This window comes from Talpa occidentalis, unplaced genomic scaffold (assembly GCF_014898055.3).
Source record: "Talpa occidentalis isolate TD23 unplaced genomic scaffold, MPIMG_talOcc4v2.1, whole genome shotgun sequence".
Taxonomy (NCBI): Eukaryota; Metazoa; Chordata; class Mammalia; order Eulipotyphla; family Talpidae; genus Talpa; species Talpa occidentalis.
In genome coordinates this window covers 96,675,308-96,697,478 of record NW_026555331.1, presented here as the reverse complement: position 1 = coordinate 96,697,478, position 22,171 = coordinate 96,675,308, and the positions used below count along the sequence as shown (strand labels likewise).

At 32.0% G+C, this 22,171-nt stretch overlaps 1 protein-coding gene across 5 annotated transcripts in view; it reads left to right on the top strand.

Annotated features, from left to right (window-relative positions):
- Positions 1 to 22,171, top strand: part of SNX13 (sorting nexin 13) — a 109,716-nt gene that overhangs the window by 60,937 nt on the left and 26,608 nt on the right. For all 5 annotated transcript variants that reach the window (XM_037508562.2, XM_037508553.2, XM_054692407.1 and 2 more), the window contains 9 exons: positions 1,684 to 1,767; positions 8,023 to 8,161; positions 8,534 to 8,622; positions 10,728 to 10,827; positions 11,709 to 11,902; positions 13,076 to 13,180; positions 13,990 to 14,122; positions 17,758 to 17,795; positions 20,911 to 20,980. In XM_037508562.2, coding sequence (XP_037364459.1) covers positions 1,684 to 1,767; positions 8,023 to 8,161; positions 8,534 to 8,622; positions 10,728 to 10,827; positions 11,709 to 11,902; positions 13,076 to 13,180; positions 13,990 to 14,122; positions 17,758 to 17,795; positions 20,911 to 20,980 — 952 coding nt within the window. The remainder of the gene's footprint in view (positions 1 to 1,683; positions 1,768 to 8,022; positions 8,162 to 8,533; positions 8,623 to 10,727; positions 10,828 to 11,708; positions 11,903 to 13,075; positions 13,181 to 13,989; positions 14,123 to 17,757; positions 17,796 to 20,910; positions 20,981 to 22,171) is intronic.

Here is a 22,171-nt window from a genome sequence, read left to right as displayed (position 1 = left end):
GGGCTATATCTGTGTCATCATTATGTACCTAGTGATTATCATAGTACCAGGCACATAGCCAATATCAAATCAGAGAAGCAGTTTTAATGCAAGAGGAAATCTGTTTGCCTTCTTGCTGTCTTTGGTGCACATGCTACTGCAGCTTTGAGGATTAAGCTGATTTATATTCTAGCTTAAAATAAGTAGAATTATAAAACAATGAATTTGTTTTGCTATAGATTATCTGAAGATCGCTATATATTTTTTTTGAAGGGGGGTTGGATCTAATCAGAGAATACTGCATTAGCAAATCAGTTTTTTTTCCTCTCTCTTAACTTGATTTTTTTAAATTTCAATTTTCTTTTGTTGGAAATTAAATTCAGGTTTTTCCAAAAGATATTTTTGTTCAGATTAAATAAAAGATTAAAGAGTTCTTTCCTATATATATGAATCCTTAGTATTAAATTGTACAAATCACAGTATTTGATTAAGATAATTGCTATCTTATTGCCTTATATGGAAAAAACATTTATTTAAAAGTTCTTGGCCAGAGTGACTTTTTAAGTTTAGGCCTTCATATATGACAGTTGGTGCTTGTATTAAAAAATAGAAATTCTATGAAAATGGTTACTTACTTTGGAATATTTAGAGCTCTCATTAGAACCAGTTTAGAAATTGAGTTTATGATTACAACCAAAATTTCAGAACAATTTTTTGTAAACTTTTTTGTTCCGAAGAAGTACATTTTCAAATTTGAACATATGGAGCCAGAGACATAATTTGAATGAAGGAATTATATAAATAATTGCTAAGAAGTTATAGACTAAACTAATCTTGAAAGAATAAACAATGCCTTCTAATTTAAGACTAAAATGTTTTAAAAGATATTTCAGAACAGCTAGTGGAACCTCTATTAGTACCTTTTGGAAATACTAATTTACCATATGGTAACAATTGTCAGAGATTTATACAGCTTACAAAAGTAGAATTTATATAAAATATTTTTCTAAATGAAAATAAAATGAAAGCTACCTTCTATGAATACCAAAAATGGTCCAGGTAAATCAGACTTCCAGAAAGAAGAAATAAATCAATTGATTCTTAATTGGAGTATTGATTCTGTAGTCAGTCCTTGAAGGAATGTTTGAAAAATAATACATAGCATGTACAGCTGCAAAGAATTGAAAGGTGTATTGTAGGGAATGGGGTGTAATTATATTAACATTTATAATTTATTTTCTATTAGGATAGTTTTAAAATAGAGCCAGTATAAAGAATGATAAAATAGACATTTATGTATGAACATAAATTTTAACCAATGTTAATATTTTAACCAATGTTAATATTTTACTGTAGTTGCTGTGTTCCTTTCTTGGAAGGCAACCACTCTTTCAGTTGCTGTGTACTTTTCCCCTTACTTTTTGTTTTTATGCTTTTAATATAGACATGAAATCATAAACACATATAGTGCCATGTTTTACCTTTAAAAATTGATACGGATGCTAACATGCTGTAGGTATCATTTTGCTTATCTTTCACTCATCTCTAGTTTTTATAAGATTTAAAAGATTTTGTTACCAGGTTTTACTTCTGTGTGAACCATATATTTCTTAATATCTTTGTATTAGGAAATTTATATTAACTTATTGACTTGAGAAATATATGAGGTTAAATTTGTTTTTGTATTTTAAAATTTTTATTCAGGAAATTCTTGCACGAGGAATTCTTCTTCCATTAATAAATCAACTCAGTGATCCTGATTATATTAATCAATATATCATATGGATGGTAAGTGCTTACTGAAATAACTGTTTTAAAATGTAAAAATATGGTTAAATGATTAGGATGATTAAGCAACAATTTGTTAATTAAGTATATATCTGAAGATAATGTTTATATTTTCAATATTTGTTTGCTAATACATTGAAGTATTAGCTATTTTTTTAAAGGAGTGTATTGATAAGATAATCTTCCTCACAATTTTTGTGCTGTTACTACTTATTTAAATGGAAAGATATATTTTACTGCCTGTGGTATAGGTAATTTTTTTTTAAGATTTATTTTTATTTATGCATACAAGAATTGGGGTGTATGCCACAGGTGCTCACCAGAGACAGAGTGGGGAGCAGAACAGGCAGATCTACTGAAATATACTGCTGAGGGGGAGCAGTGGGCAAGACAGGGCAGGTCTGCTACACCATGTGGGTTAGCTCCCTGGCCCAGGATCAAACTCTTGCCATAGTGGCTGGTGATAGCTTGATTGTGCTGAGACTTTAACCCCTGCACCACCAGGGAGTTCCTAGGTAATATTTTTTTTAAAGCTGCTATTTGGTTTTAAATACAGCTTATGATCTGAACTACTTAATGTTATGTACTTTAGATTTTGTTGTATATAGTGGAGGAACATGGGGAGGAAAGAACAGTTGACTAAGAATTGGAAAATCTGTATTCTAAATGTTTTTGTAAATTCCTTAGTTTGTCGTTAAGCAGATAACTTTGAGTTTTCTCATCTTTTCCACATTATCAAATAGTGATTATTGAGTTTACTAGCTCTGTATTCTGATTTTATGTATTTCTTTAAAAAAAAAAATATTTATTTATTTATTTATTTATACTAGAAGCACTGGGTACAGTCAGAGGCACGGGAGGGTGAGAGAATTCACTGGAGCCAGAGCGGAGAGTAGAACAGGCAGAGTGACGAAGTACACTGCTGAGGGGAGCAGCGGGCGGCAGGAGAGGTCTGCGCGCTGTGTGGGACTCTCGCCCAGCGGCCGGGGATCGAACCGGCGCTGCAGAGGTTGCAGGCAGCTTCACAACCCAGCGCTCAACTGCTGCGCCACTGGGGAGGCCCTATATATTTCTTATTATAATTGCTTTTTCAATAAATTCATGGTCAAGAAAGAGTTGCAAATAGGGCATTGATGGAATACAGTGATGTATACTTTTAGATCACTGATTCATTTTCTAAAGCATGGGATTTCTTCTCTCTGGTTGCCTTCTATTAACTCAGTCCATTTTCCTAGGAAAAGTACTTGATCTTTGTTCTCCCATAACCATTCTCAGACTTGTCATTGTTTTATTGTAGTTGTTATAATTTCTGCCAGATTGTGGCTACTGCAGGCAGAAATTATTTTACTAATTTTGTATTTCTAGAGCCTTCCATGGAGGTCACTGAATTTAATTTTTCTTTTATCAATTTTTTTAGACTTATTTGGTTCTATTGAGAGCTTAAAGGTAAAAGCAAGATAAAGTGATAAAAGTATGCATATCCTCATAATTGAAATTAAAAACAACATATCCTTTTGTTAGGTATTCTACTCCTGAAATTTATACTAAAATAATAATGAACAAGTTTACCTCATATCATATTTAAGTCTGTTATTGACAACATTGACTTATATTGGTAAAAAACTAAAACTAATTTGTGTTCCATGTAGAATATTGGTTTAAAATATTATAGAATATTTATGACAGAATAGAATGCAGTCATTAAAAATAGCAGTTGTAGTACATCTTTAAAAAAAATTTTTAACATTTTTTCCCCACTACCTTATCCTTGCTCTATAACTTCAGAGCATTCATATTACTTATTGATATCCTCTGGTTTTTGAAAGTGTTTTACATTATGAAGTCATCTGCTTTGTAAATGTCCAGTATTTTATGTTACTGTTAACTTGTTTTGCTATACATAATTCTCTCAAATTCCCTCAATTTTGTTGAAAATAGCTGCATTTCATCCTTTCTTAATGGCTTTATAGTACTCGGTGGCAGGAATGTACTATATTATCTTGATCCAGTTGTCTGTCAGTGGACATTTAGGCTGCTTCCATGTCCTAGCTATTATAAATATAAGATGATCATTATGGAATATTCAAGTTTTTATGTTAATGACTTCATATTGTTTGCATATATGCCCAAGAGTGGGATTGCTGAGTCTTTTTGATTATATTAATCTCCCCATCCATGAGCATTGGATAGCCTTGCATCTTGCTATGTTTCTATCTAATTCTTTGAGTAACACTTTGTACCTCACACTCTATAGTTCTTTTGCCTCCTTAAGTAGATATAGAGGCATTAAATTCTTTTTGAGTCAATCGTAAATGTAGTTATTTTCCTAGTTTCTTTTACCTCTTATTCTTTGTATATTAAAAGACTATGGATTTTGTATGTAGATTTTTTTTATGACCTGACACTTTGTTATATTCATCTGTTGTTTCTAGTAACTTCTTTTTTTTTTTTTTTAAGATTTATTTATTTATTTATACAAGAGCTGGGGTACAGGCCAGATGCGCGGGAGGGTGAGAGGAGTCACCAGAGACAGAGCCGGGAACAGAACAGGCAGACTGACAAAATACACTGCTGAGGGGAGCAGCAGGCGAGACAGGAGATGTCTGCCGCGCCATGTGGAACCCTCTCCGGCCAGTCGGGATCGAACCGGTGCTCCAGAGGCTGCAGACAGCTTCACAGCGCTGCGCCCAACCCGCTGCACCACCAGAGGAGGCCCTGTTTCTAGTAACTTCTTGATGGAGTCTTTAGCCTTCTCTATGTTGTATATTACTTGCAAATAGTGATAGTTTCACTCTTCTCTTTCTGAATTGTATATCCTTTATTGCCTGTTATTGTCTGATAGCTCTGGCCAAAACTAACCCCTTTTACTAAGTTAAACAGAAGACGTGACATTGGGCATCCTTGTCTTGTTCCTGAGCCTAGAAAAAGCTTTCAGTTATTTGCCATTAAATATCATGTTCACAATTGGTTTGTGATATATGGCCTTTTATATATTAGGGTAGGTTCCTTCTTTTCCTCTCTTGTTTAGAGCTTTTATCATAAATGGGTGCTGAATCTTATCAAGTGCTTTCTCTCTACCTATTTATATTATAATGTGATTTTTAGGTTTGTTTTTGTTTATATTATGTGTTACATTGATTGATTTACATATATTAGATTTTCCCTGCATCCCTGGTATAAATCCCATGTGATCATGGTATATCAACCTTGTGGTATACTGTTGAATTTGATTTGCTAATATTTTGTTGAGGGTTTTTGCATAGATTGCATTATTCAGGTATATTGGTCTATAATTTTCTTGTGTTTCGTTTGTCTGGTTTCCGTATTAGGGTAATGTTTGCATTGTAAAATGTATTATGGTAGATTCCTTCTTGTATTTTTAAGAGCATTTTGAGAAAGATGGACATTAGTTCTTTGAAAGTTTGCCAAAATTCATATTTAAGTCATCTCATCAGTCTTTTGAGAAGAATTTTTCTTTTTATTGCTGTTTCAATTACATGTTTGTGCTTGGTTCAGCTCATCTGTTACTTGTAGATTAGTAGTCTTAGTGATTATATCTAGAAATTTGTCCATTTTTTAAAGATTATAAAATTTATTGCATATAGTTGGTCATAGTAATCTAGTAAGAACCTTTGGATTCTTTGGATTTCTGTGCTTTCTCTTTTGTTTGTGACTGTTTATTATGTTCTTTTTTCATTTCTCTTTTTGTTAGTGTAGTTAAAAGCTTATATTTTTTGTTAATCTTGAAGAACCAGCTTTTTTTTTTGTAATTACCCTTTTGTACTATATTTACTTATTTCTGCTCTCACACTTATTGCTTGCTTTTATCTTTTGGTCTTTTTGTTCCTCTTTTTCAAGTTGCTTTAGGTGTGATATTTTAATTGGTATTTTTCTTGTTTCTTAATATGAACCTGCATTGCAATTGTCTTCCCTCTTAATACTGCTTTTGCTGCATTTCATAGTTTCTCATACCTTGTATCATCATTTTTATCTCAAATTGTTTCTGGATTTCCTTTTCGATTTCTTCTTTTACCCAAGATCTATTGTTTAGTTTCTGTGTATTCATCTTCTCTTTTTAAATTTTCTTATTCTCAGTTTCTGATTTTATGGCATTATGATCAGAGAGAATATTTGGGTATAATTTAAATCTGGTTTTATTGACAGTTGACTTGTGTCCCAAGATATGATCTATTCTCGAAAATGTTCCATGTACATTTGAAAAAAAGTTACATGCAATGGGTTTTGGGTGGAATGCTCTGTAAATATTTGTTAGTTTTATTTAGTCTAGCTCCTCATTTAAGGCTGTTGTTTATTTATTCTTTTTCCTATTAATCAGTCCATTGTTGTGAGTTTTTACAGTCTCCTAATATTAGGGTGTTGTTATCAATGTCTTTTTTTAGTTCTCGTATTAATTATTGTGTGTTTGTGCTTCATCATTCAGTGCATAGATATTTATGAGTGTTATTTTTTATTATTCTATTAGACATATAATCCTAATATAGTGTCTGTCTTTTATTACTATTTTTAATCTGAAGTCTATTTTCCCACATTAGTTTAGCTCCCCCAGATTATTTTCGGTTGCCTTTGCATTTATAATTTCTACCAGCCTATAACTCTTAAGTGTGTGCTTATCTTTGTAAGGTGATTTCTTGTAAACAACAGAAGGTTGGTCTTTGTTTTGAAATCCATTCAATCATTCTACATTTTAACTTGTGAATTCTTTCCATTTATGTTTAAAGAGACTGTTGAGACATAAAGTGCTCACTGCTGTTTTGTTATGTTTTGCTATTTAGGTCTTTTTGTTTTTCAATGAAAGGAACTGATCACTGTTGTACTTTGTAGTAAACTTTCAGAAAATATGAAGAATATATTAATAAAGGATTTTAGCCTGCTTTGCTCTCTAGCTTATACTCTGACACTATATCAGGAGTCATTTATACATAGGTATTATAAAATTCAAATGAGCTTTATTTTAGTTTTTTAACTCATAAATTATTGTGTTAATGATACCTTACCATGTAGTTTATTTTTATTTGAGAGGAAAGGTTTAGGGCACTGTAATATAATTCACTATAATAGTGAATTTATATTAGCTCTTAACAAAGTATTTGTGAAACCCAACAACAATTTTAGATTTTTAAGTAATTTCTAAATAGTAGTACAGACAAATTTGCATTATTATTCTCTAAATATGTATGTCATTTCTTTTAAAGACAATGTCAAGTCTTATTTTTGACTGTGGCATATATCACCTATTATGTTCATTTTGTTACCTCCAATTGGAGCAGACACTTGAACAGCTCTTTACTTTTTTCTTCATGCATTCTTAGTAAATCTTGTCTTTAATAACTTCTTTTTGTTTTATAATTGTAGTTAAATTTATATAAAATGGAAGAAATACCCAGTATTCCAAACTTGTGCTATAATTCTTGTTTACTAGAACTGTTTGAGAGGTCTGGTCTGTCTTTTTTGTTGTGGTTAATCTGTATATCTGTGATGACTAATGCTATTGAGTCAATGCATATGCTTATTGGCCAGTTTTTTTCACAGTTCTGGCTGGACATATACAAACTCCAGTTCTTTGACTCCTTATTAAGAATGAATAATATCTTGACCTTTTCACAGTTCCCCTTAATGTTTGATTTAGCTTAAATTTAACTGACATAGTGATTAGTGTTTTTTTATTAGCATTCTCAACTACCTATTTGCTCTCATCTTGCTTGGTAAAACCATATCTTGATTATATACACCTAACTTTCTACTTCATTTCATTTCTTACACAGCAAAGTAACTAGAAAAAGACAAAATAATAGTTACTTCTATCATCACAATGATTCTGTTAAATTTAAGACAGAGAATGCTGCTCTGTTTAAAACTCTCCAGTTTATATTCCATTCAGTGTGAAAACCACATTTGCTATACCTTACACAGTCATCCTCTATTACCAATGATCTTGTTTTCTGTTCCTCTGCTTGCTTTTCTATTCCTCAGCCAACATGGCTTCCTTGCTATCATCAGACATCCTGAGCATACTTTCTGTGCAAGCTAGCATGCTATAATTTTGCTTACTTTGTTTACAATCTATGGCTTATTAGAATTTAAGTGCAACGAGTATAGTTATTTTCATTTTGTATTGTGTTATAAACACTGGGGGGAAATGTCAGTTTACCAGGCACATGGATGGCTCTCAAGATTGTGCTTTCCCCTTAATAGATGAACACCCCTCCCACCTGCTTTTTTAAACTTCATTTTCAGATCCGTGAATCTAATTGCAACTATGAGGCCTTTATGAACATTATTAAATTGAGTGACAATATTGGAGAGCTAGAAGCAGTTAGAGATAAGGCAGCAGAAGAATTACAGTATCTTCGATCTCTTGATACAGCTGGTGATGGTAAGTAACTTAACTGAAAATATTTTACATCTTTAGTTATAACTATGTTTTCAAACAAAACATTAATTTACCCAACTGTGAGTTTATGCTATTAGTTGCTTCCCCACCTTTGCTGAATCTAAATCTGTTAGCATGTACTAAGAATAAAGCATTATAATTTTCTGAACTTGAGATTATTAACTATTATTTATAGTGCCCTATCTTGTAATTGTCATGATTTGATTTTAAATAGGTTTGCTAAAATTTCAAATTTTCTTTTATTAAATAATTGTATATTCATTGGTTTTCATGGTAAATCACTGTGTGAGTTTGAGGTATTTTATAGATAGTATTACTGCTTTGTATTTAGACAATAATCATGTTTGTTTTTAGATATCAACACTATTAAGAATCAAATAAACAGCTTATTATTTGTAAAGAAAGTATGTGATTCAAGGATACAGCGGTTGCAGTCAGGCAAAGTAAGTAAAATACTTTTTGAATTAATGTTTATGTTATGTTAATATTAAAATATATTAATTGAAATGGTTAGCAAATAACTAAAAGAAGGATATTAATTAGTATAGCACTCTTCAAAAGAACTTTTAGAGAAAATTTCCCTGTATACAATGTGTGACCATTATTTGTTTAACTAACCTAAGGAAATTAAGTATTGCCTGAAAAATACAAAAGTGATTAATTAAAAGCTTTGCTTTATTTCTTGATTTATTCTTCTACTTATTATTTATTAATAATTCAATATCTGTTGAATTTTGTGCATTGGGCACCATTGTAGATGAACCTAATAGACAAAATTTTTGATGTAGTTTACATTTTACAGAGTCAGAAAATAAATCAAAAGGTAAATTGATGTGTAACGTCCAAAAACATAGAAAAAAAAAATGTAAAGAACATTAAAAGTAAATTAGATAGATATTGTCTAGGAGTGTTTTAGGGATAGGTGTTGAGATATTTGGTGATGTTTAAACATATGTCTAAATAATGTGGAGAAGTCTTAGGGATATCTTTTTAAGAATCAGTCAAGGTGGGAGCAAATTTAAAGGCTCTGCAATAGAAAAAGTACTGAATGAGTTAGTGGTCAGTGTGACTGGTGTGGAATGAATGAGAAGAATTATAGTGGGAATGCGATGGAAGAGAATTCTCAGAGGTTAGATACATGCCATAATAAGATAGTTTTAAATTCTGATTGTGACGGGAATCTACTGGAGATTTAAAGTGATTACTTTGGCTCTTTATGATAAATTATGGCAGAGTGATGGTGAAAGAATGGAAACTAAAAGATTGTTTATAAGGCTGCTGTTTTAGTCCAGTAAGAAATGCTTGTGGAGGTTGTGAAAAGTAATTAGAGAGGGGATGTAATGCTAACAAGATTTGTAAATGGATTAAATATAGGGGGAGAAAGAAAAAAAGGACTCAAGGTTAATTCCTGAGTTTTTTGGCCTGAGTAACTGTAAATAGTGTTGCTATTTATTCACAGGTTTGAAACTGAGGCAGGAGGAGGCTTGGAAGAGAGAATCAAGTACTGGATGTTCTAAATTGAGATTTTTGTTCAGCATTCAAGTAGACGGGCTTATTTGTAAATTCAAGTTCAAAGCAAAAGTTTAGTAATGGAGATAAACTTTGAGAATCCTTAGGATTATCAGATGTTTATTTAAGTTAAGAGACTGGATTAGGTTGTCTAAAAGAGTGTTAGTAAGAAGATACCAAGGATTCAGTCTTGAGACATACGAGTACTAGAGTTTAAGGTGAGCTGGAAGAGCTAACCAAAGAAACAATAAATAACTAGCGAGATTGAAAAAAATCCTAGGAGTGTGATAATCCTAAAAGCCAAGTATAGAAAGGATTTAAAGAAGAAATAGTAGATCAGATATGGCAAAGACTACCAATAAACGGAAGATTTAGAATTGACTATTGGGATTGCCAGTATGGGCATTATTGATAATCTGATGACAGCATTATGGTGGAGTAGTAGAGAGAAAATCTGATTCAGGTCAGTACAGGAGAAAATGGGAAGAGATGAATTAGAAATAGTAACTTATTTTACATTGAAAATTGTAATTTGCTATTTATATATCTAAAAAGAACTTTATTTTCTATAGTTATTGTGGAGTTTTTAGTTTGTTAAGTAAAAAATTAATCTTTGGTAATATTTTCTGTTTACCCAGTATGTCGACTTCAATCTATGCCTGAGAATATTGAAATTTCCTTATTTTTGAGTGATCGTAGCAGTAGCACTTTTGCCCTTTATGTCTTAAAATATTTACTTCTGTTTCAAGGATGCAGAGGCAGAAACTACTTGAAAATACAGCTATTTATATTTGTTTTGTTTTGAAATAAATGATGAGCATTTTTCATACATTTAATGTATATTTACTGAACAACTCTAAGAGATCTCCAGGAAATTAACTGAAGCCAAATGGTTTTATTTTGTGTCCACATATGTCATCAGAAGGGAAGAAAGTTTTACTTTTGTTTCATTGTAATTTAATTTTTATATTTGTTTAAAAATATTTAACCTAATGAGTGAATAGATGAAAAATTAACCTACATTCACTATTATTTGTAGGAAATAAATACTGTGAAACTGGCAGCAAATTTTGGGAAACTTTGCATAGTCCCCCTGGAAAGCATTCTTGTAGACAATGTTGCACTACAATTTTTTATGGGTAGGTAAATATATTTCATGAAGTTATATAGCTCTTGAAAATTTTAATAGTTGTATTTTTAAATTTTAAATAATTCATATTTAGCATGCCAAATATATTTCTCCCCTACCCTCTTTCTCTGAAATGTTCTTTTTTTCTTTGGAAACCTTAGAAGGTAAAGATTTGGGGCGGGAGGGGAGGTGGGTAGGAAAATGTGCTTGTTACAACTCTAAAGTGCATTTGCCAAATGGGCTTTAAAATAAAACCTAGGGTGAATCTACTATGAATTTAAATTATTGAAAAAGTACTTTTTAAGAAATACATGGTATATATAATTCATATGTAGCATGCCAGATATATTTGTTTATATCTTTATTTTGCATAAATGGGGAAGGGACTTTTTTAATGCTATTTTGAACATATATAATCATTTAATACACATTCATATTATAGCAACATTACTTTTTTCTGGGGGACATTTTCAGCAAAACTCCTGATTATTCATTTTCATGATCAAAAATATAAATGCTTGTTGAGGACTCAGTGCCTTATTTTTAATACTTACAGAAATATTAATTTTACAGTTAATCTTTACTGAGAGCAGAAGCTGCGTATTGGTGAAGTAATTTATTTCTTGTGAAGTAGTTTTATTCCCTAGATATTTTATCATGAAAAATTAGATTTAAAAAAAAAAGTGCTGCCATTTGCATTTCCTATATAATTGGTCTTTTTAGCTTAACCAGTTTATAACTATTTTGTCACTTCAGTCATTTGCTTAATATCTTCAATGTGTAAAGTTTTAAGCATTTGAAACTTTCTTTCTAACCTATTTGTCATATAGCTACATGTATCCCAAAATATATGGCATTAATATCTGTGTTGTTGTACATTTTATTTGGTAGATTACATGCAGCAAACTGGAGGTCAAGCACATCTTTTTTTCTGGATGACAGTGGAAGGATACCGGGTTACAGCCCAACAGCAGCTAGAGGTTTTATTAAGTCGTCAGAAAGATGGAAAATATCAAACCAACCAAACCAAAGGTCTTTTAAGAGCAGCTGCTGTTGGAATTTATGAACAGTATTTGTCAGAAAAGGTGAGTATACTTTTCGATTACTGTTTTGTTACCTTCTTTGATAGTATTGGCAATAATAATTTTTGTAAAACTTATTATAGCCATTACTCATGCTAAGTGCAAAACATTTTACCTCACATTGTCTTTTTTAACATAGCATTTCTATTTTGTGTTATTGTACTCATTTTATAGGTGAAGAAACTGACTTTTAGAAAATTGAGTTAACTGACCAACATCATGCAAACATTTCTCTCTAGAACCTTGAGAACCAAAAATTCAAAAGTTGACATACTAAAGATGACCATATTCTAGACTTTTTAGAATTTTTACTTTAAATAATTTTTCACATTAAACATCAGTTTTATTTTTGCATAATATCTGTTACATTATATACCTTGAAATGAAAGTTTTGGAAACAAATTAGCTTTTCCTATTTCCTTCCCATCTCATACTGGAACTTCACTGCATTATTAAATCAAATTTTAGACAAGGGTCCTTTTTTTTTAAAGATTTATTTATTTATGCATACAAGAACTGGGGTACAGGCCAGAGGTATGGGGGGTGAGACGTTTCACCAGAGACAGAGTGGGGAACAGAACAGGCAGACTGACTGAAATACACTGCTGAGGGAAGCAGCAGGGGTGAGTCAGGAGAGGTCTGCTGTGCCATGTGGGTATCTCCCTGGCCTGGGATCAAACTTTTGCTGCAGTGGCTGTGGACAGATTCATAGATTTTTGTCCTAACCCCTTGCACCACCAGGGAGGCCCAAGGGAGGGGGGTGTCCTTCTTTTAAAGGCCACTAAAAAGGATTGTTTCTAGTGTTAAATAAGTAATAAATGGCTTATTCTTTAGCAATTATATTGAATATCCATCTGGTACTACTTTTCTGTGTGCTGGACACTGATTGTATGTCTTACATAGATCTCTTTTAATCCTTACGTAATATTATTTCCAAAGGTAACTTTTTCAGCAAAAGTCAGAATTTTAAGTTCTAGTTTGTTTACAATGTGCTAAATAGTACATGATGGTGAGAAAGTTTTAGCTCTTATTTTAGCCTTCTTAAACATTAAGTTACCATTTTACAAACCAAGGACTTTCTGCCATTTATTTTTAATACTCTGATTTTATTGTTTAAATTTCTTGCTCACTAGGAGATTCTGAAAATAATCAAACTTATTTTTTCTGCATTTTTAGGCATCTCCAAGAGTCACTGTTGATGATTATTTGGTAGCAAAATTAGCAGATACTTTGAATCATGAAGATCCAACCCCTGAAATCTTTGATGACATTCAAAGGAAGGTACTTTATACAGCATTTATCATTATCTCTTGAAAAAAATGTATTTCTATGTATATGTGATTGGATTTTTTAAAAGATTTATTTCTTTATGCATACAAGAAATGGGGTATAGGCCAGAGGTGTGGGGGGGATGAGAGGATTCACCAGAGACAGAACATGTGGATTGACTGAAATACACTGTTGAGGGGAGCAGCAAGCAAGTCAGGAGATGTCTGCTGCACCATTTGGGTAGCTCCCTGGTGGGCTAGGTATGGAGCTTGTGCTGCAGAGGCTGCAGATAGCTTCAAAGTGCTATGCTTAACCAGGGAGGCCCTATGATTGGATTTTTAAAAGATTACTAAAACATTATTAAACCTGAGTGGTGACTAAAAAGATGAATTATGGTTCTTTTTGTCACAAAAGAGGCCAGGACTTTTTGTTTATTTAATTAACAAATGAAGAAAATTTTTATGTTGGGTTGTTTTATTTGAATCTACCACAATCCATGAATTTAATGCATTGATGATGTATAAATAACATGACTCAAATTTATTTTAATATGTGCCTTGAGCCTTTATGTGGACTTGTGTCATAGAGAGCATTACTTCTTGGGACATCATGTGTACCCTTGTGACTTATAATAGTACCTTATATTATAATGTAATTACTGAGAAGACCAGAAGAAATCATTAGTGTGACATAGTCTTGTTGCTGACATCTTTAGATATGGAGTCTTTGAGGATGGCAACACCTTAATCTAGTTTTGGTGGAATCTTCTATTTAGCACATTATTTGTATTAACAATGACTATTTTGATTTATTTCAAAAAGGTATATGAATTGATGCTACGAGATGAAAGATTTTATCCTTCCTTCAGACAGAATGCGCTTTATGTACGAATGTTAGCGGAGTTGGATATGTTAAAAGATCCTAGTTTCAGAGGGTCAGATGATGGTGATGGAGGTAAGATGACACACACTGAACTTTCTATGTATAAATATTTCTTTCCGAAAAAAAAAAAAAAAAGGCCTTTCAGGCAAGAGATTGTTAATTTGAGTTGTGTCAGTCATATAGTTCTCTGGTAGTTTCCCTTTCACTGGTAAGTAATAATACTAATCATTAATAGTAGACTTACCAAAAAGATTAAATGAGATAACAGGATAACAATAATGATCCTGAGAGGGTATCATGTACTGTAAAGTAATTTTGAAAAACTATGGTTTTGTTTTTTGTTTTTCATTGACTATAACTTATTCGGAATTCTGCACAGTGTGGGAGACTTTAGAACTGGAAGAAGTATCAGGAGTCTTTAACCCAACCTTTCAGTTTTTTTCAGCTGAGGCTGCTGGGGCCTCTGTCAACATAACATAGTGAAAAAAACAGATATTGAGTCAGTATATTTAGATTTTACTCCTGTGTTACTACTTCCTGCCTGGGAGATGTTGGCCTCACCATTTATTAACACCTCATTATTCTCCGTTGTAAATCTGGAATCGTATTCTTCTCATAGTAGTATCTTACCTCAGAGTCATTGTCAGATTTATATGGAATTATATATATGAAATTCATTGTAAACCAAAACTCAAATATCAGTTTTCATTCAGGTAGTAATCAGTTATGTAGTAGGAAAGGCAACCCTTAGAGCACAAATCGCCAGATTCTTGGTGACCATTTTATTTGTGACACAGTTCAGAAATATTTAAGCTGTAATTAAATATTAAAAGTTTGATGAACACTCTGGTACATTCTACTAAGAAAATAAGCTATATAAATATAGTCAGTGGGAAAGATTTGACTAAGTAACTATTTTAAATCACTGTTTTATTTATGATAATTAACTTACAAAAAGATTTTATGAGCAGGACCACTTGGTGATGGAGGTATAATACAGGAGGTAGTGAGTACTACTTAAAAAAAAAATAGCTCTATTGTGGTACACTTCCTAGCCTCCCCTCTGCTCTATCTAATAATCTTCATTGTACAATAGTAATAGATTTTACTTTCTAAATTATGTAAGAAATCTAGTTAGAATATTTAATTTTAATTTTAATTTTTTTATATTGATTATTGATCTAATATCTTAGATTTTTAAATATTCTGGTTTGTTTTTAAAATTTGAATAATGTGCTATTAACTGAATTTGGCTGCATAATCAAAACTTGCCTGCATAATTAAGGAAAATTTTTTTTTTGAAAGTGCTGAATAATAAAATTCAGTGTACCTTGAGTATATTCTGTAATAGTATTTACTATATCTGTTGAAAAATCTTTTATAAAGCTGGTATAAATTTGCAATACCAATTCTGTTTCTGGAAAGTACTATTTTTTACTTTTATCTACTTAAAAAACTTCTTCATTGTTGTGAAACGGATTTGCTATCTGACCCAGAATGAAAGAAAATAAATTGATTCATAATCAGTGAGCTGATTTTTGAACCTTAACGCAAGAACGCTTAAAAAATATTTTAGTTCTATGGGGATTACACCCCATAGGGGGTGAGGGGAACCAAATATTTTTTACAAATGAGCAATGATGTAAAAAAATTTAAAAAAAATTAATAAATAAAAATAAAAATTCAAATAAAATATATACTTAATAGCAATTCTATAATGTATTTTAAAAATCCAATACATGGCATTAAAGACTTGGAAGTACAGGCACACTGTTGGTTTATGTTAGAATGTAACTTTCTCACTAGGGCTCCCATTCTAGTTTATTTAAATTCCAATGTACTAGTGGAAAAAAAAATATTTTAGTTGACTTTTAGCTCCCATTCTTAGATTTCTAGCCAGTCTATTTTCTTGTATGTAACTAATGAAAGCAAATTATTTATTAGCCATCTCCTCAAACTTTCCAAAACCTCATACTAACTTACAACAAAGTAGATTAAAAATTTTTTTCAGCCATTGATTTTGTTCTGAAGTTGATACATTTCACTTACATATCAGTCATGAGTAATCCCTTACACTGGAATTATTGAGTGTAGCTTGTAATTACATGTGTACGTATATTTCATTGTCTTTCTCCGACTTTGTTTTTTAACTTTTTTTTTTTATTCTAATTGATGAGCTTTACATTTTTTTTTTAAAGATTTATTTATTTATACAAGCACTGGGTACAGTCAGAAGCGTGGGAGGGTGAGAGAATTCACCAGAGCCAGAGCGTGGAACAGATCAGGCAGACTGACTAAATGCACTGCTGAGGGGAGCAGGAGGTGGCAGGAGAGGTCTGCTGCGCCATGTGGGACACTCGCTGGCAGCCAGGGATTGAACCAGCGCTGCAGAGGCTGCAGACAGCTTCGCAGCCCAGAGCTCTACTGCTGCACCACCAGGGGAGGCCTGAGCTTTATATTTTATAACTAAAAAATTGCATATCTCTTTTAAAAACCATTTGAAAAAAAGCATTTGAAGTGATGGGTATAATTTGAAACATTATTTTCCTTTATTATAACATCTTCAAAAATTTATTCTTTAAAAATCTTTAAAAAATATTCAAATTATGTTTTTTAAGTTTTAATCACATTTTTCTAACCATTTCAAACAATACTTTCTTTTGTTACTAGAGTTATCAAATTATTAAGTTGGACCTATGTTGATTTTAAATGTATTTCTGCCTGATATTGATCAAGAAAGTAAACTATACCTTGTTTTGCTTCTTAATTCTGCTTTTTTTTTTTTTACTTCTCTTTGGTGGGAAGATTTAAGAGGTGGATAGATCACAGAAGGAGAGGGAGACCTATAATTCAATAAGAAAGATAGAAGAACTTGTTAGTCATTTAATTATCACCTTACTGTTAAATAAGGGGTTATATATACTTGTAATTTCCAGTCTATCTTTTGTGACAAAGGGTCTGATAAACCAAGAAATATCTTTGTGCATTTAGAGTAGTTGAAGTTGAAAAGCAATGCCAACTGCTTCTTTCTGGAAATAATAAAAATTTGTTTTGAAGACCCATTTGGAGATTGAAATTCATAAATAATTTCTTAAGTGCTGGAAACCATATATTAACTTTAAACTGTTTATGAATATTGCTTACCATATATATTCCTTTGTGTTTTTAACAGAGAGGTATCTTAATTGGTAACTTATTTTGCTTAGATAAAAAATAAACACCCAAGGAAAGACTATTGCTTGATATTAATTTTAATAATGTATAATTAAATTTACTCTCTAACATGAAGTTTAAAAATATTTTTTCTTATTGGATTTTTAATTAAATGACTTGTATATGGAATTTAAATATTCTTTGTTCTGTTATATAATGTTTGAGGACTCTAGACTTCCAATGTTGTTGAGCCACATCTACCAAGAATAAGTAGATAAATTAAAAATTAGTCTATTTTGCTTTCACACTAAGGAATAATTAATTGCTCTTTTGAACAAAATACCTTTTCTGGGGGCTTGGGAGGAGGCTCAGTCAGAGAGACAACTTAAGTTGTGTATATATTTTCACTGAAAGATGTTGGGAGTAGTGTACCATAAATTTCTTTACTTTTATGTCTTGTGTGATGTTCATTCTTGATGTGAGAAGCTTAGATAAAGCAACTGTTTAAAAAAGTTTTTTTTACTGTATAATTAATTGAATTTCTTTTTCTACAGAATCTTTTAATGGGTCTCCTACAGGAAGCATAAATTTGGTAAGTACTATTGTGGTACTTTATTAAAGTGACTTGAAAATAAAATGAAAGACTGAACCTTAACACATATAAATAAATACTGTGTAAAAAAAGTCCCCAAATTACCTTTAGTATTATAAGGAATTATTATGCTTTTAAACAATTTTTAAATTAGTATATAATGTATAAATTCCTATATTAGGGCCTCCCTGGTGGTGCAGCGGTTGAGCACTGGGCTGCAAAGTTGCCCACAACCTCTGCAGCACCGGCTTGATCCCCGGCCACTGGCGAGGGTCCCACATGGCGCGCAGACCTCTCCTGCTGTGCCCGCTGCCCTCCTCAGCAGTGTACTTCATCTGTCTGCCTGTTCTGCTCCCTGCTCTGGCGCTGGTGAATTCTCTCACCTTCCCGTGCTTCTGACTGTACCCAGTGCGTGCATAAATAAATAAATAAATAAATAAATCTTTTAAAAAAATGAATAAATAAATTCATATATTGAATTTTTTTTTTTTTAAGATTTTTTTTTTAATTTTTTTTTTTTAATAGAGGCATGTTATTTATTTATTTATTTGTTTGTTTGTTTGTTTTGTTTATACATGCACTGGGTACAGTCAGAAGCGCGGGAGGGTGAGAGAATTCACCAGAGCCAGAGCAGGGAGCAGAGCAGGCAGAAGGACCGAAATACACTGCTGAGGGGAGCAGCGGGCGGCAGGAGAGGTCTGCGCGCCATCATATATTGAATTCATTTTTAAAATCATCTGTGAATTGTAACTTAATAAATTGTAACTTAAATTGTAATTTAATAAAAATTAAATTTCATTTTTATTTTAAAAAAACAAACCTGCATGATTTGGTTGCCTTTGATTAAAAATTGACTTTATTATTTTTCAGTCCCAATATTTAGTGTTTATAAAGGACTCTTTAATGCTATAATAGTAAATCTGTGATATAAATGTTTATAATTAGAATCAGTTTTTTTCTGCTATGTTTCTTTGTATGTAGCAAAGAAATATAGATAAAAATCTAAATTTCCTATTCCAATTCACCTGAGACTTCTCTCTTTTACATAAAAATAGTATTAAAGCAAAGGTGTGTTGTTTCAAAATATTTTGTTGGCAGTCACATAAGCATTTACAAATAAGTGTGTTCTATTTCTTTTCAAAGTAATTTTTTTTTTTAAATTTATTTATTTATGCATACAAGAGCTGGGATACAGGCCAGAGACGCATGGGGTGAGAGGATTTACCAGAGACACAGTGGGGAACAGAACAGGCAGAATGACTGAAATACACTGCTGAGGGGAGCAGCGGGCGAGTCAGGAGAGGTCTGCTGCGCCATGTGGGTATCTCCCTGGTGGGGGCTCGAACTCGTGCTGCAGTGACCGCGGATAGCTTCATAGTGCGGTGCTTAACCCCTTGCGCCACCAGGGAGGCCCTCAAAGTAATTTTATTTGCGTTATATCCTGATAGTTGTACAGCAGACATTGATACCATCCTACCATTGGGAAGAGTGAGATGCCAAATTCATTGATGTGACTATAGTGAATATCAGTGGTAGAGCCTTGACTAGACTTAATTTAATGATTCCCCACTTGACTTGGCCATTGAAGTCTGGTGGATCACCTATATGGAATTATCACATTTTATTTCTTTTAATAATCAGTCTTTGGTAGATACACCTTTGCCTTTCTTCTTGGAATGTAGTTGCCTCATTTTAAATGGCTTTATGTCATCTGTATGATGGCATTTAAGTTATTTTGATGACTCTTTTATAATGATCAATACTAGCACAGTAGGACTCCAAAGTTGATTCAGATCCTGTGGTTTTTGAAGTATGAAATATATGTCTGAATCACATAATATCTTGTTTTTTAGGTCCACAGAACCACTTCTGTGCTCGGGTTTTTACTAAGAACACTCACAAGCCTCAGCATAGTCCCACTCATGGCTTGGACTTATTACAGTGAAAGGTCATAATATAAAATCAGCAAAAGAAGAAGTGCATGGAACAAAGTCCTGGTTTTCCACGTGGAAAACCAGGCACAAGTTTTTAATATTCCTCTCCTAGGGAAGTCACATTGTACAAATTTAATTAACTCAGCAACAAGTATGATGACAACATATGAAATGTTGCTTTAGGAAAGCTTACTTGAGAGTTGAGTACCCAGGATTTTTATTGGAGGCAAGTTACTTAGGCACTTTCTGCCTAGCACATATCAAAATTCCAGACTTCTAGATGGGAAGCACATGTTCAGCATAAATTACATTGTTGAAACACACAGTTTAGGTGCAGTGAACTGCTCTTACCATTTAAGGGATGGTGAGGAACCTTCCCTAAATCTATGTCTCATTGCCATCTAAGGACCAACTGTGCAAGCTGTCCTAAGAGAGAAATTTAAAACCTGCTATATTAACTCTTTTCTGGTTACTAGATTTTCATTATATTATTATATTCTGTATATGTGTGGGTGTGTACATTTGTGGCAAAAAAAGTTTTAAATTAGAACACACAGACTTTTATAAAATAATCATTCTGGGTCAGTCAATAATAATTTTTGCTTGTGGCATTTGCTTTTGAAAATTTAGTTAGGTCATGGATTCACTTTGCTTAATAGTAATCATAATAACACCTAACATTTTTTGCGTTCATTTTCTAAGCGATTATTATGTCTTATTTAATTCTCATATGACCTATGGTATTACTACTATTATTATATCCATTTTACAGATAAGGAATCTAAACAAAATTTATTTATAAATTGACATAAGAGTTAAAGAATATAGAGTTGACAGCTAACTCTAGTATATGTCAACATTTAAAAAAATTGAAATGTTAATATGTCTCCTTTTAACCACTTTTTTTTTTTTCATACATTACATGATTGAGAAGTAGCACATTTAGCAAATTATAATATACAGACAAGCAGTGAAGTAACAAATCTAATGTTATAATTAGGTTGATTTCTATATTATCTTGTTGATACTTTCTTAATCTTGACTTTTCTCTCCTATTTATTTGGAATACCAAATAATATAAAGCTTACAAATGTGGGCAAAATGAGTAATGCATATGTGATAAAGAATTCTTTAACACTTATTTCTTTGTAAAAATTTTATTTTCTGATTTCTTCCCCCAGTCTCTAGATGACCTTTCAAGTGTATCTTCTGATGACCCAATACAACTTCATGCTTACATCTCAGACACTGGTAAGAAATTTTTATGGTAAAATTATTACTTTAAAACTTTATTATTATCCCTACATTATTATTCACTTTTTTTTTTACAAATCATGTTTTGTTCTGTAATTCTACTTTTAAGTTGCTTTTTTTTTTTACCTGCAGCACATTTTTCATTAAATTCTGTGTTTATTTGCCTATATATCTGTGTATTTCCTCTCTCAGACTGCCATTGTTAACATTTGAAAAGCTTAAATCCTAATCATTTTATCACTGCTAATAAACTCTGAAATCAGTCTTTTCCTTTTTTTGTTTGAGTTTAGCTTGTAATTGTCTGCTTAACTCTTGTTTTAGGGGAAATTTATTTTAATACTTATTTTTTTATATGCAGAGTCAGAATAGATAACAGGTAAATGAAGCTTTTGAGTGTAGGATTTACAGAAATTCAGGAAATGCTTTGATGAGGGGAGAAACCTTGTTAAGATTTTGTGACTCAATAATAAGCATGTGTGTAAAATGGTTAATGAATTGAGGGGGAAAAATAACTACATCATTGCACTTGGTTATTAGATAATGCCAATAACTTGTAGATAATGATCACTTTCTTACCTGGTTTCTCATTATTCCTGCAGCATAGGAGTAGCTTGGATTACATTACATATAGAAGTATAAACATAGTGAAGTGTATACCTCAATTCCATTTCATGTTTGCATTCTGGAAACGTTAAAGAGATTCATTGTACAGGTTTAAAAGATAATAATAATCTGCATCTTTTAAAAAAGACCTGTTTGCTTTTCACTGGTGCTGGGGTCTGATTTTGCATTCTGTTCTCTGCCAGATTTCTAGAAAAAATTATAATTGCTGTCTCAGTTGTTACTCTTTTACAAATAGTTGGTGCATCACTTACTCTGCTCTTAAAGGCCCTTATATAATAGCCTTGCCAATGAAAACAGAGGTGGTGTTGCTTTTCTTTCTAGTGTTTGATAGTTCTCTCACCTTTTCCTTCCTTAATATTTTTAAATTTTTTTGAAAATATCAATTTTCTTCATTGATTTATCTCCAAATGTGAAAACCTCTGTTCAAGAATAAGCATTCAGTATATGTCCTGTTACTTCTTTCTTGAAGACTTCAAAGTTTCATATTCTAAAGAAAGTCATTAATGCCCATATTTCCTCTGTGCATCTTTCACTTCTCTGAGATTGTTGATTTTCTAATTCTTT